This window comes from Volvox carteri (genome assembly GCF_000143455.1).
Source record: "Volvox carteri f. nagariensis unplaced genomic scaffold VOLCAscaffold_51, whole genome shotgun sequence".
NCBI lineage: Eukaryota > Viridiplantae > Chlorophyta > Chlorophyceae > Chlamydomonadales > Volvocaceae > Volvox > Volvox carteri.
This window is the reverse complement of record NW_003307594.1, coordinates 169,256-184,749: the sequence shown is the minus strand read 5'-3', so window position 1 is coordinate 184,749 and position 15,494 is coordinate 169,256. Positions and strand designations below refer to the sequence as shown.

The following is a 15,494-nucleotide window of genomic DNA, read 5'->3' as shown; positions in this document are numbered from 1 at the left end:
AGGTAGGCACCATCGTTCGTAGCTTGGACCTGGAACTGCTGGTACTATTTAATATGATGCTGATGTCGTTACAAATGTTCCGACTGACCTACAATGCTATTCGTGTGCCACGACGGCGTGCCTTACCTAACTAACGCAACCCACGCACCACTAACCTCATCGGCAGAGGGTGAATGCGTTACCTAATGCAGTGCTGATCCTTTAAGCCAGAAACAACTTCGCGCATTTTCCTTGCGTGCAACATCTTGATTATTTGCAACTGCCAAGCACAACCCTATTCATCTGCCTTCCTGCTCCTCCCTTCTCGAAGCCCAAGCGCTCGACATCACCACAATTTCGGTGCGATCTCGCTTTGCTAGGAATCTCTCATGCCGTGCGTTGCTGCCTAACAGCTCCAAGGGGAGCCGGGGACCCTCTCCAAGAGCCCAGCAGCCCTCAGCGGATGATCTTGCCCATGTGCTGCGGTCGTGGCATGTCGCTGCGTGGGAAGCAAGTATGCAGCATAATAATTGTATGGTCCGGGCCCCCCAGCAAGTCAGCCATGAAATGCAAATGCACTGGAAAGGACAAAAATCGCCTTAACATCTCTCTAACGTTCATGGGCGTAATGAAATGGTTAAATAATAATGGTAGCAGGAACGGATTATGCTACCGCGTTCTGCCGGCCGTCGCGCCGCAGGGCATCCGACGGGTCGAGGCTACGTTATGACGTGGCAACAGCCCAGTTACTCACGTCTCTTTGCGTCAAAGCTGGGCACGACATCCTTTTTCGCTATCACCCCTTTCACTTACTTCGGACTTGGTATGCCTGCTTTGCCGCGTGCCTCGGCCTCGTGGCCAGCGTGCTTCCTGCGGATTCCAGGCGAAATAATTTTATTACCCGCTGCATACACAATCAATAGTCCAAAACAGAAAGGAAGCTCCTACCCCGGGTTAAAGCTATTTGCAAAGCAAGACGCATAGTAAGATGATCAAACGCACAGGTAGGTTCAGGTCTCGCGTCGCTTGCAGTTGCATGGCGGCGCCGTCCAGAGGCGTCAATACAACATCCTTCACCCTCCCTTCGCCCTTGCGTATTGGCCGAGTAGTTCCCGGACGCACCTGAGAGCACCCAGCACTGCACCCTTCTCGTGCGGCTTCAGCGAATCGAAGCTGCGGCCCATCAGCAGCCGAGACATATCCTCCTTGGCATCGTGGCTTGCATCGCCGGCAGTCATGGCTTCTGAAAGATCTTTAACGCCGCCAACGTAAGCGCGCGAAGATCAAAAGCTTGCCAGGCAATCGGCTCACTGGATTACGTGTGGTGACAAATCCTTATAGAAGATTGCGGCAAGTCCGGAATGGAATGGCAGGGTGTGGTGGGTCGTGGTCTTTATTGATGCGCAAATAGCTTGATTTTTTTTGGATTGCCGTACTTCCGGAAATTCCTTCGACACTGAAACTGTTCAGGTGCTCCAGCCCAGACGCCGTGGAATCAGATGAGGGCAACTTGATATCGTCGGGATTTTTCTCGTGCTGTAGGCTGTACCTGAGGGAATTCGTCGTCGCCCGTAGTCGCCTGGATTTCAAATTTCTCGACCAAGGCCCAACATTTCAACGCCTCAGAATGGTATGACTTCCACAATCTTCAGGCTTTTCCCGGCCTAGTAGCACCCGTGATCCTGCCGATTGTTAAACAAAGCGCCTGTATGCGGCACGGCCGCTACTGCCCTGCATCTATACCAAAGGGAAACGTGCCAGTACCACGCGCCCGCATGCACGCGTTTGTGAAGCACGAAGCCCGGGACAGCCACGGTGGTGACTTACTGCCCACGAAGCCCTAGGCCTAGCCTTCCCCGTACCTTGTCTCAGCCGCGCCGACTTCCCAGGACTGCGCACATGTCTCGAGATGCTTATGGTGGGTGGGAAATGTGTTAATATGGGTCGAATAACGAGTTGTTTGCTGCGGGGCGAAATGGGGGAGAAGCAATCACATATGTTGAGCTCGTGGCCTGTAATGATTTGGCACAAAATTGTCGCGGCACTATTATTTTTCCTCCTACGACTTTAAATGCCAACATCTGATTCTGTAAGGCTCCGTCAGTACGTACGTTCATCATTGCACGCCTACGCCGTCAGGTATACCGGTATATGACATAATCTGAATGCCCTGACAGGAGTGTCAGAACGTGTCGTAGATGATTAGGGTCGCCTTCCGGACGATAGGTTCCGAATGCTGCTTCGTTGTCCGACGCCCCGGATAGATAGGAGATGGCCTTTACGTCACAAACGGGGTAACGCACTGAAGTCGTTACTGACATGCAGTCCCATAGTGATCTTAAGCGAATTTCTCAAGAAGCTAACAACGGCCCATTCTGAGAAGCTTAAGCTGCGTAAGGACGGATAGATAGATGGGACTTGCTTGACCGCATTCTTCTGACAACCCACATTCTGACGGGGTATGTTTTCATGTTTTGAGCGGTGTTACCATTTCTTGGATGCTTTCGGTGCTCCTATGCTTGTTGAGTCGTCCTTTTCCTTTTTCGACTAACACAAATACACATAGCGCGACGAGTTGAATATTGAAACGACTATAAGCGCAAATAACATGAATGAGCTTCCGCGCTGAATGATGAGCAGCAGGCTTGTTGCAACACCAGACAGCGCTTCGCTTGACAAAGTAACTGCACCGGTACTAAAGTTGTACCAAAACATTACATCAGGAAAGACAAATCATGGAAAAACAAATATGCTATTTATGTAAATGTCAACACATGATATTGCTGCGCTGCTGAGCCATCAGATGCGTGCAGTGCGCGCGCGCACACGTTAGTTTACCGTTGCGCACACAGCTACTGAGAAATGCCAAAAACCATAATGGTGCCAGAGGCTCGGGCCATAGTTCCAGCTATAATTTCCTTGCTCGCCTTCCTCTCGGCAGTTTATGGGTACCCCAAATACTGGTGGGACCCGTCCCAGGGTGTTATGCCTGAAGGCAATTTTTGCCATGCGCATCCGGAACGCGCCTATCCGGAACTGGAAGTTGACGGTTTCTGGTTGGAGAGCCCACATGGCGCGCCTCGGCTGGATCCGGACATCACATTTGAGTTCCGCAACGCCGCCGGCGACCTTGTGTCGAGCCTGTGTCCTGGCGCAAGCTACGCCCTCAAGGTGCGCACACAACTTCAATCTGTGCAGCAGTCGGTAGATACGGTCATTCATACGGATTGGTCGCCCTGAAGACAACACGTCGTACTTGGTCGCCAAATGGCTGCTGCTCAGCTTAAGTCTTTGCCTCTGCCTCCACAATGAACGAAGAAAGACGAGATATCACATCAATGCGCAACTGTGACGGGATGGGAATTATGGGAAGTCAGGAACCACCCATCTATAGAATGCGTACTGAATTACATCCTATCCACAAAACACATGTCGACCGTCCCCAGGGCTCCTTCCCCCTCCCCAGCCTGGTATTGCTGTCTTCATCCGAAGGCCGCTTTACCTCACCAGCAACAACACCGGGATGGTGGGTGCAACAGCGGCTGCTGTGATTCGATATGCTTGGCTGTGCATTGCTGTACGTGGACTGCGGATCGTCATGGAAATGCAATGTACATGTGTCCAAACCAGAAGATCACGTTCGAACACAGCGCCGTCATCATTATTTAACGGGCTCCCTCCTGCGGCTTCCATAGCTGTTGGCACACGGCCTGTCTCCGAAATTCCGCTGAATTTCCGTTCCGGCCCCCTGCCCTCGTTTCCCGCTCTACTGCACCTCCATACAGCCCCAACCGTGTTGACTGGGGTGGGTCGATATCAACTCGGGCGGCAATGCTGTTCAACGCCACCTACGCTGTGCCGTGCAACCCCTCAGGTGAGGTGGTGATGGACTCACGCACTGACTGGGGATAGTGAGACGGGCGAGGACTCGCTCGTCACCTCCAAATATCCATCACTGGCCGCTGGTCTCCCTTGTCGTACTCCATTGTACCAACCGTAACTCGTAACCCGTATGTTTATCTGTCCCCGGCTGTCCTGCATGTCCACGTGCTGGGCCCCGCTGCTTCCCGCCCCTCTCCGCAGCTGATATCAACTTCCGGGTGACGTCCGCATCCCGGGGATATCCCGGCACCTGGGCCCAGGCGAGCGTTACGTTGACTGTGGACAGCTCGTGCGCCGCCGCAAGCTGTGAGTGAACCAGGGTCGGCAATAGGCACCGGCAGCAACAAGTGCCGTAGCAAGCTTTTGTAACAAGGACAGACACCTGTAGCGGCACCTCAGATGCGTGCCGGACGCATGCCGACGTGGAATTATCCTTTGATTGGCCCGTTTCGCTGGGGTCTGATGTCCCTCTAAACGTTCTGTCCATTTCACCTCTTTCCACTCGCCGCCATTTCATTTAACATCCCCAGGCCCGAAGTCCGACATCCCGCCGTCGCCCGAGGCTACCCCCAGCCCGCCTCCGCTCACTTCTATCCCACCTTCCAATTCGAAGCCACCGGTCAAGAAGAAGCCCCCGCCCCCACCCAAGCGGAAGCCGCCACCACTGCCGCGGAAGTGGAAGCCGCCCATGAAGCTTACACCCAGTCCCTCCCCAGCCCCAGCAGCGTAAACGCTGATGTCGCAACTTCTCCGTTTGTGCCTTTAATCTTCCCTTTACGCAGGGAGGGTAGGAGGGTAGGATTTGTTTCTTTGATAAAGCCTAGGGTAGAACATTCAGCAGTGCAGATTTTGAGACAGAACTCCGACCGCTTGCAATTCCTCGTCCCAGGCCCGGGAGTCCGCTGGAGTGATTTAGAAAATTTATTCATACTGTTATTGCTGTCCTGCGATTGAGGCCTGCGTGAGTTTTACCGCAATACTTGGCTGGATCAGTGGATGGCAGTTGGTAATTGAGGCGAAGGGGTCACACTCGCCCAGCGATCTCATTGGACACTAAAGCTCAAGTGTGCGATGGTTGCGTAAATGAATGAAGAAGTGAGTGTGCACGATAAAAAATGACCCATCTCCAGCAGGTTGCGCACGTACATTTTTAAATGGCCCCTGCAGTACACCTGGGAGCCCCGGCTCCTTCTTTGTGTGACCAGTTTAGAGTTGGTAAAGATGCGGGAAGGAGGATTGCAAAGGAGTCGTCCAGCCGTACAAGTGTTGCGGCTCGAATTGCATAAGAAACCCAGCGGCATACTTCTCTTCCTCTCAGGAATAGTCCCCTTAGCGCTTGCTTCATCCATCAACAACTTCACACCCCATCTAGGCCTTTGTATCCTCTTTCATTTATTACCCATCTCACTGGAGGGAAAAAAAGGGCTCCATGGGAAACGTCTCTGGTTGTTTGGCGCTGTTTGGCTCCCCGTCCTGCTCCACACCTTGTGGGTTATGCGGGCAGTGCGCTCGACTCGATCGAATCCGTGGCGCTCGTCATTCACCGTCATTCATCACGGAGTCCAGAGAGAGAAAGAGAGGCTTTGCGAGTGACGCGTCCTTGCGTCCACCGTGAAACATGTAACGCGCTATTTCAAGCTTCCCCATTGCGAGCCGCTGTTGCAAGCAGACTGATATACCTTTCGCCGGCAGACTGATATACCTTTCGCATTAAGGGCCGTACGCCTAGATCCGGCCCCCAGTACGTCAGCCAACAACTCTAACACAACCAATGAGCAACCGAAACAGTTAGTTGGTCATCCGCCATCCGCCATCCAGTTAAGTGGCTACTGAACAAGGCAGATCAACCTTCCCCACCAACCTTGTAACCAACAAACCGACCTTCCAAACCAAGAAACCTATATTTTCCGTCAACGCCCCCAACACCCGGCCCCGCGCCCGTTCCCTTCAGCTTACTGCCTTACTGCCTTCCTGCCTTGCTGACGTACTTTGCACGGCCATTGTAACGTACTTTGCACGGCCATTCGGCTGCGCGGCATTATTCCTACAAATCCCAGGCCGCCAGCAGCACGGCCTCTCTAGCCAACAGCTCTACTCCATGGCCGTCTCATTGCCAGTCCGGTCTGTGTACTTCTTCTGCACTTCCGGATCGTGTGCATAGCCTGTGGAGTAGCCGCCCTTCTTGCCGCCCATCTTGCCCATCTCGCTGTATCCCTCGTGCCCGAGCTCATTGGCTCTGGACAGGGAGCAGTAGCAGTAGCGGTTGAGCAGAGGAGCAGTAGCCGCGCACATATAGGGGCACATGCAAGTCACCGGAGCAGCGCATCAAGGCTGTAGCAGCGGCACTACGGGCACACTACGGCACACGGGCATTTACATAGCAGACATCTGGCAGCAGCAAAAGAAGGATTTGAGCGTAAAGCCGCATCGCGGATTCAACGGAGAGAAGATACTGTACTAGGACAAAGATAGGAGACCTGTGTGTTTGGCCAAGTGCACGGAGGCCGGGCATGCAGTTGATGCAGTTGCGGCGGCAGAGCGTCGACCGGGGGCAACAATACATTATCTGGAAACCACAGCCTCGCCGACAGGTCAGGCACGAATTTGGTTAGAGCGCGCGCATGCACCTTCTGATGTACGTCCCTGCTGGCGAATGTAGTGGAGCCGAATGAGGGACCCCGGGAACTGATCCCTCGTACTCTGCCGTACATTTTACGCGAAGTTCGTTGTTGGGTGCATGCGCCATTCCACCCTCGCCGCTTCTGTCCCTCAGCCACCGAATGCCTCAACAACCCCATGCATGCGCTTGCCTGAACTGGCCACCCACAGCCTTCTTCTCGTCAGTCTCCTGAAGGGTCAGTGGAGGCGATGGCAAGGAGGGCCGCGCAGCAACAACAGCACCAGCACCAAGATTGCATCAGCAGCGTTTGCAGGGGCCGGTTTTAAGTATTGAACGAAGATATTAATGGGCTGCTTATTATGGGCAATAAGCTGTGCCGTCGCGGCAGCGGCAGCGGCAGCGGCAGCGGCAGCGGCAGCGGCAGCGGCAGCGGCAGCGGCAGCGGCAGCGGCAGCCTACAACACATACCATCCGACAGGCTCATGATGGCCACCCATGATGACTTTAGCTATCTATATACACCAGGTAGAGTGGCGATTGCGAAGGGGCAGCAAAATGTAAATGTTAGCTACCTGCCTCGCCTACCAGTTCTTCGTAAGTGCGGCCGAACTTTTGTTGCGCAATCTCCTCCTTTTGCTCCGGGGTCATGTGTGTCATTATTGCTTGGTGTTACAGGTTTTTTGGTGTAAACGAGGTGACAGGCAAGGAAGCAAACGGGCGTGTTAGATCTGTCGAGATGTTGCTGCTGACCTTAGGCAAATATTAGGGGAAAGCCACAAAGAGCGCCAAGCAAACTAATGAATGGTCAACTGGGTCTTGTTTGTGTACATGTATGAACGGCTGGGTGAATAATTCGACCAATCTGGACCAATTGACCAATAAACTCATCCATAGACCCAGGGGTCGCCATTCTGCTGCACATGAGAACAAACAAAATAGAGACATTAATGTGGAAAAGAGCGCTTCATTGATGCTCCTTGATTGCCTGCGTGTATCTATATCGTGGCCCCAAACAGTTGCACAGTTGGCACAAAGCTAGCGTAATTAGTCACTCATCGATTGCGGATACGAGTAACAAGCCTGAGTCATCGGCGCGGAATGTCTTCATCAGTGCATCAGGAGGCAAATTATATAAATCTTGCTCTCTTTCTTTTTTGGACAAGACCGAATGACCGATAATCCCCAGAGCAAACCGAGTAAGGAATCCCCTGGTGCCGCAGCGTGATCCTTTGAGCCCTCTCAGCAAAACCTTCACACCTTTCCCGCGCACATCGGCCCGGACCACGAAAACGTAGCGAACTGTGCGACCATCTTTTGCGTCCCTACCAGCTTATAGCCGACGAACAGCAGCGACAGCAGTCCAAGCGGAAGCGTGCACGCGTCCAACGAGACCCTCCTCGCGCGCGCTCGGGCCTAATTCAACAAGTCTTCAGGAATAAAGAATTATCAAAAGGAAAATTGTTTCCCCATTGTTTTGTCCCTGGACGTAAGGCTCTTTCCGAAACCTGACTTACTCTCGGAGAATCGGCTCGTCAACGTCCTAGTTTGAACTCCTGACTGTGGCATCCCTAGTTTTTAAATTCCTTAGCTCTGGAAAATTCAAATACGTCAGACAAGATGTCCCCGCGAGATGCCCCTGATGTGAGGTTTAACGCGGATCAGGACGGGCGCGGCGACACAGCTTTGACCGCAGCTCTCAATCCGCTTCCTGGCCGACACCTGATGTACGAGGGCACCGCAGCGGAACTGGTCAAAGGAGCTCGACAGCTGGACTTTGGCGCCGACGATTTGGCGCCGGCAGCGCCTGTCCCAGCTCAAGGGGGAGAATTTCAGGAGGGCGACATCCTCGACGCCCCACCGCGTTTGCTGGATCTGAATTTAAATTCTGTACATCAAGCTGAAAATCGAGCTGAAGAGATTCCTCTTCATAAGGACGAGGACGAGGTAAGGTGTGTCGGTCCTGTGAAGGTCCTATGGTGGCGCCATATTGCACATACACGACTGGAGGTAGGGGTTGCGATGGCGGTGTTGGCGCTGGTTGGGGCGAACACGAACACGGCTTGGGCCGAACCTCGACAGCAGGTGATGAGGCCAAGCACGAGTACGAGGATACAATGCTTTCCATTCGGCCAATAAGAACGGGAATGTTTATTGGGATGGCGTGAGCGCCCGCAAGGGTTACTAAGGCTGTTCCAAGTATGTCGGAGTGTACGGCATCTGGGTCCCACATATTTCCAATGTGGTTGCCCAACTGGGATAGGGGAGGGGAGAGGGGTTGGGAGGCCTGGGCAAAGGACGTCAGGACTGATTGGCTAATTTGGTTTAACACACACACACACAGACACACACACAGACACACACACAGACACACACACAGACACACACACAGACACACACACACACACATACACCCCTCCTTGACCCCCATGCACGGGTATATCCTCAATCACCGTCAATGCTCGTACCACCACCACGCACGCCGTCCTCTCCAAATCATCATCCAGGCAGCATGTCACGTCACACAGCCCAGGTTGCCGCGAATACCGCCCCGGTACTGCCGCCCGCACACAGGCCGCCACCGCCACCTCCGCCACCGCCACCGCCACCGCCACCGCCACCGCCACCGCCACCGCCACCGCCACCGCCACCGCCACCGCCGGCGTCTGCGGCTACGGCACCTGTAGCGGCGCGGTCGCCAAGCCGCCGTCGGACTTAGCCTCCGCCGCCAGCGCCGCGGCTGCCGTACTTACCCGTCTGGCCTCCCAGGGCGCTCCCTCCCGGGGGGTGGCGGGAGCCCTGGAGCTGGCGGCCCACCGGCTGACCACCGCCTTCGGTGCCGCAGCGGCGGCGGAGCCGATACCGCCCCCCGCATCCTCGTCTTTCCCGCCCACGCCTCCGCCTGCTGGTAAGCTGCTGCTGCTGCTGCTGCTGCTGCCGCCGCCGCCACAGCAGACTCGGAAGAGTAGCCAATCAGTGCCCATTAGCAGCAGGGGGAAGGAAGGCGAGCGACCGTAACGGCCATTCGCTGCTCTTGAACCGGCTCTCCCCATGCCAGCTCAACACACATCTCGCTTTGCCCCTTCTCCCTTTTCCCCATCTCCCCACCTACGTACGATATACGGGCCACTGGGCCATGATGTCACCAGCCCCTACTGGTCCTGCAGGTCCCACTGGCGGTGGTTTGCTGACTCAGACGGCGAGTGGGGGGCTGGCCAAGGTACCCAGTGCCGGTCTGGACCTCAGACCGCATACGGGTGAGTGCGGGGGGGGGGAGAGGAGGGGAAGGGAGGAGATTAGAGATTGGGGGAGGGGAAGAGGGCAGGATGGGCACAGGCACCTGAATTTGGCCCCCCTCAGACCCCACCTCCCGCCCCACCTCCCGCCCCACCCTCAGGCCAAGCGGGGGGCGCCCAGAGGCTTCTGGCGGCGGCGATGGCGTCCGTGGGCAGTCTGGCTCGGGCTCGGGCTCGGGCTCGGGCTAGAGCAGCTGGAAGCGGTGGAGGTGGCGGTGCTGAGGGCGGTGAGGGCGATGAGGGCGAGGCAGCCCTGGTGTCCGCCGCCACTGCATTGGAGCGCGCAATGGAGGGTGCGTGTGGGGGCGGGTGGGTGGGGTGGTGGGGGCCTGTTTGCTTGGGGGCGGGTGGGTGTACGGGAATCTGGTATCTCCAGTGCTCTAGAAGCTATAGATGAGTTTCGAAGACTCTATGAATGTAATGTAATGCGACGCGGGGGTCCTGGCCCCTGGCTGGCGGCGGAGGCGGAGGCCGAGGCGGCACATGAGGAGGGAGGAGGGGTGACGGCACGTAGGGCCGTAGGGGGGTTGCGAGCTGCCCGCGCTAAGAGGGGCCTGTGCGGGTTGGGGGCCTCTTGAGGCCATCGTTACCTGGAGGGGGGGGAGGGGGGGTCCTCAGGGCCTTGAGCATGACGTCATTGCGAGATCCGATGATGAACTCCTGCACCGGGTTCTGGATTCCAGAGTGAGGGCGGCTGTACGGTTACACGGATGTACGGATGTACGGATGTACAACCGCTTTTTTATTAACTTCTGTACTTCGCGTGTACTTCGGTGTACTTCGCGTTACCACCATCGGCACATAGCTCCTGAGGATGCGTAATTCTCCACCTCATGCCGTACATAGAGATTGGGGCGGCAGCGGCAGACGTGGCGCGAACGGAACTGCCAGAGCAGGAGGGCCCTGGAATGTACGGCACGGGTGAGGACAAGTTTCCCGCTGCGTTCCCCAGCAAGGTGACCCCCCGGGAGGCTACCGCAGCGGCACGAGACCCCGCCGCTATGGCGGCGGTGTACGGAAACGTCCAGCGTTCGTACGCCGCAGCCCTGCAGGCATCACCGGAGGCGGCGGCGGCCATCGGCGCTCACGAGAATATTCGCAAAGAGGACCAGTACGATGGTGGCGGCGACGGCGAGAGTGCGGACGGCGGCGCCGCCGCGGAATGTACTGTTGACATTCCGTACGCTGACGTCAATGAACGGGTGCCGCCGGGGTATCAGCTGCTACTGAACGCCACGTCAGCTGTCATCGCTCCCCTAGGGACACCACAACCAGATGATGCGGACGTCGCCGCCGCTGACGACGACGGCGGCCGGGTTGGCTCACCTGGCGCTTACGTGTACGACAAGCCGGGCGCGCCGCCGCCGGGCTCCATGCGAGCGGCCGCCGTGTCGTGCTTCGCCGGTGCCGCTGACTGGGCGTGGGATGACCCCGACGTGGATGCGCCGCCGGCGCCAGCTGACGGCGGCCTGGTGCCGGACTCCGCCACTGCGATACACGACGCCGAGGTCGCCGCCGCGGCCGCGGCCATGCCGTCCGTCATTCGCGACGCTGACGACCCCGCGACGTCACCGCCAGGACCCGCTGCTGCTGCTACGTACGACAACCACGCGGTGTCGTCTCCGCGGGGCGGCGGCCCCCGCAGCTGCGGCAAGTGTGTTATCGGCGCGGCGGCTGACGTGGATCATGCCGCCGCCGCCGCCGCCGCCGCCGCTGCGAAGCTGCCGCCTGTTCCTGCCGATTTGGACGAGGCGGCGCGTGAGGTGCTGGGGCCACACGGCTTGGAGCGTGCGGCGGAGGAGACGGCGGCGGCGGTGGCCACCATCGCGCCGCCGCGGTACGTGACGCCCTTCCCCCCCCGCTTGCTCGACATGCTACGGGAGCCCAGCGCCCGTGACCTGGCTGGGGTGTGAGTGGGTCGATTCGTGTGTATGTGTATGTGTGTGTAGTGTGTAGTGGGGGGGACGTGGCAGATGGCAAAGTCTGCTCTGTGTACGTCACTGGAGGATACCCCTAATGCGGGGGGGAAGCTATGGCGGCTTAGTTAGGGTTTTCCCCTCATTGCTAACGAGGTGAGGGGGCAACTGCCCTCGATCCGGGGTCGCCCCGCCTAGGCGGAGAAGGGCGATTGAAAGGTCTGTATGTTTGTCGGCAGTGGGTGGGCTTCATCCCCGTGGTGCGAGGAGCAGCAGTGGATTCATGTGTGTGTGGTAATGGGAACGCTGATTCTAAGACGCTTATTCCAGGACAAGTGTACAAAGGGCGGCACATTTTGGCCGTACTGTACGGCAGCGCGTACAGGAAAAACGTCCTCAGAAACTGACAGGGTGCGCTAGAGTGCGCGAAGAGTGAAATCCGGATTTTGATGGTTGTGCCGTGCGACGTTCGCGTGACGTTTCGGCCATGCATCACCAAAGAAATGTTGTTCCAACCAACAGGGGGATTGAGATGTGAGGTGTGTTGCTCCATTAGTTGTTTTTGTGTTTGCATGCAATTCCACTCCTGTGTTGCAGGTCTTGTTGCGGCTCTATTGCGGGGATTCGATTAAGCTGCTGGATGGGGTTCTTATAGGTTGGGGGGTAGGTAGGGGGCGGAAGCTCTGAATCCAAATTTTGACTGATCCGGCCCGTGTCCGTGTCGAACACAAGCTGTCTCATGTTTGCCTCACATTCGCAACCATGTTGGCCAAATAACAAGAACCATGATGGTGAGTGTGATATTAACGTGTGTGTTGCGAAACTGCAAACGATTATGCTTTGCATCCCTAGCTGCTCACATCCTGTAAGAAGACAGCTGCAGGCCGCCTACAAGACTTTGAAATCTTGAAACTACTACTCGAACGCTACATTTGCAAAGCCAGCCTCGTGCCATGGACCTAACCCGTTAGGATTGTGTTACGCAAATCCTTAGGAGGTGCAAACGTCGTCAAATGTACTCAAGAATTTCCTTATATGGTGTTCGTGAAGCGCGGAAACAGCTCCGTACCGTGCAGTCCCGTCACATCGACAAGCTCGTCCAGTAATCTCAAAAGCCGTACCGGATCTGCCGTACGGCAGCCCACAATAACTCTGCTCCATGTCCACGGCGAGTAGAGACAGCAATAAGTGTACGATAACGTAACATACGAGTATTGCAAAGAATGTATTAGTAGTGTCCACTTGTTCTGCTGGGGACCCCGAGCAGTCGCCGATCCAAATGGAGAACGATCACTTCACGCACCCCTGATATCCCATAATAGCTGGTACACAGCACGGCACACATAACGCCTATGAATACGCGCTAAGGCGCTCCACTCTTCGCAGCATCTTGAGAGGCCTTTTCAGCAGTGCCAGCTGCCGTACAACCTCATAATCTAATCACCAAGGAGGACAACGGCGTGTGCACAGCGAGCGCATTATAAATGCACAGCGGCAGCTCTTAAGGAAATACTCCCATATCACGTACATTCTTACATGTGATAAAGCGGCCCAGAAGCCTCCCACTCTGTAACATTACATTACATTACATTCTTACATTTACGTGCCGCGTACATTTACACACAATCTGCACCACAGACATCCACAGACATCAGTACAGACGTGTTCACTTCATTACCGGGAATTCCATATCTTGACAAACCGTATGGTGCCAGTACGGCAACGAATAGACCTCGGTATCTGTGCAGACGTAGTAACTGGCTCAGCTTGCGGCTTGCGAACCTGTCCGTATGTATGTACAGAGTATTGCGAGCACTCCAGGGAGAGCCGGCAGAGACCTCGCTAAGAGCGCGCAGCTCAGGAAGTGGATCCCACACGGCGTATAAAGCTCCCTCGGCACTTCGCAAACCCACGCAGGCACTTTGCATGGTCACGGGAGCAAGCAAATCATGTCTCACACAGCAGGCGCCGGCTGTTTAGGTCGTGGTCTACCCAAAGCCCCTGTAAAGGATGACCCGGGGTAAGCCCAAGACTCGAGCTATAACGGAAGTAACTGACTCACAGAAGGACAGACATACAGACCCACCTTCAGAATCATCATGTTAAGGAACGAGGTCGGGAGCCCAAATAGGAGAAGATACAACGCAACGGATATTGTACTGTTGGTGTTGTTGATGACTGTTGTCCGTTATTCTGGGTGTGGCTGCTATTATTGCTGTTGCTGTGCTGCTGGTAGTGTTGGAAATGACCGACACTCATATACCAGTGAATGGTAGCCACAGTAATAGGACCCAACGGGGGTCCGGCGCTTTGCTGGTCTTAACAGGTTATGAGCCCCGTTGTTTCACCGACTACTTCTTCAACTCCGTAACATGGCACAGGACTGCTTCAGTAGGGTGGCGGCAGCTCTCACCCTGACATGTCGATCATGCCACACGTGGCCCCCAAAAACGCCTTATTGGACGGTGCAAAGCTGCACCTGGTGGCGAGAGATGGCGAGCGCGAGGGCGAGTGGAGGAAGGGGGGAAACCGTCAACGGAAATGCGCCGCCTTGATTGCGATGCCAACATGGGCATTGCCGAGTGGTTTTCATGCGAAGACTACGTTACAAACAAGTACCTGCACGCAAGGAAAGAACGTCTTCGTGAAAGGGTAGGGCCGGGTGAGGGCACACTACCACGAAGCGGATCACCAAGGCCTACAGACCAACCGCTTCACGGCAGCACCCAAACGTAGCTACGAACAACCCGAATTAGCCAACACTGTCGCGTGCTGCGACACAAGAGCCACACTGGCTCGTACGCCATACGGCAAAGACACTCCGTATTCGCAGAAAACCTTAGTTTTCAACGCTTCACGTAGAAAACTGTCAGTTAAGATATGGCACCTAGCCAGCCTCGAGCTCGCCTTCGCGCACGCGAACCAGAGTGACACGAGCTAGCTAGCATTTTAAAGGCACACGTTCCAAATGGGTTTATCGAGGGTCACATTGTTCTTTACATGCACACCGAAGGAGGCTATACATAGGTCACTAACCCAAATGATAGTTCCTGGCGATTCGCACTCAGTCAGTCCAGGGCTAGGATATGATGCTGAGATACCGCTGGCTCGGGCCTCACACGCACACATATATCTCTGCGGGCTCTGCGGTCAGTCCCCCATGCCTTGTTGGCCCACCCGTCTCACCTGCTGACCCATATGAATACATGGGGCAGGATATGGCAGTGGAAGAGGGCTCACATACAGCACGAGTTGGAAGGGGGTTAAAGAGGAGTAACAGGGAAATGACAGAATCTGATCGGGTTGGTGCGTGCACATTGTGTCATTACCCATGCAGGGAAATAATAACCCGCCTAGCAGAGAAAAGTACTTGTTCCCACCATCCTATTACAACAGCAAACAGCTCATCCGGGGGTCTCCCGCCTACCGAACCTAGCCCTAAGCCCGACCATCCCCCCCAGAGGCAAACACACCCACCCACCCACCATAAGCCGGGATTGTTACCAGCCGGGATCGTTCCCGGCCTATGGAAACGGCATATGGGCGCCTCCGAGTGAACACGCGGGAGGGGCACATGGAAGCTTCCAAGGGCGCCAAATGTGTACTACTATGACGGAAGCCCCCTTGTAGCTGTGGTTAGTCATCCCTCCGATGTCGGGAAGGGAGGCCAGGCGTGCGGAGCCCGGGTGAGCGGAACGGCCGCACGCTGCGCATAATAATGGTTATCGACCGTCCAAGGGCCTCCCCCCCGGCTTTTATGGACGCCCCCTGCATTTCTGCGGAACTTGTAACTCGTTGCTACCG

At 55.9% G+C, this 15,494-nt stretch overlaps 2 protein-coding genes across 2 annotated transcripts; both read left to right on the top strand.

Annotated features, from left to right (window-relative positions):
- Nucleotides 1-2,751: 2,751 nt before the first annotated feature.
- Nucleotides 2,752-4,591, top strand: VOLCADRAFT_121420 (uncharacterized protein; the record flags this gene model as incomplete). The annotated part of the gene is made up of 5 exons (XM_002955396.1): nucleotides 2,752-3,150; nucleotides 3,426-3,505; nucleotides 3,765-3,853; nucleotides 4,063-4,167; nucleotides 4,392-4,591. Exons 1-5 carry the CDS (start codon nucleotides 2,842-2,844, stop codon nucleotides 4,589-4,591), a joined length of 783 nt encoding a protein of 260 aa, XP_002955442.1. The 5' UTR covers nucleotides 2,752-2,841.
- A 3,507-nt stretch (nucleotides 4,592-8,098) lies between these two features.
- On the top strand, nucleotides 8,099-11,687 carry VOLCADRAFT_96287 (uncharacterized protein; the record flags this gene model as incomplete). Its single annotated transcript, XM_002955395.1, has 5 exons — nucleotides 8,099-8,425; nucleotides 9,248-9,386; nucleotides 9,646-9,735; nucleotides 9,876-10,067; nucleotides 10,621-11,687. The coding sequence occupies 5 exons, from the start codon at nucleotides 8,099-8,101 to the stop codon at nucleotides 11,685-11,687; spliced, it is 1,815 nt and encodes a 604-aa protein (XP_002955441.1).
- Between the last annotated feature and the right edge of the window lie 3,807 nt (nucleotides 11,688-15,494).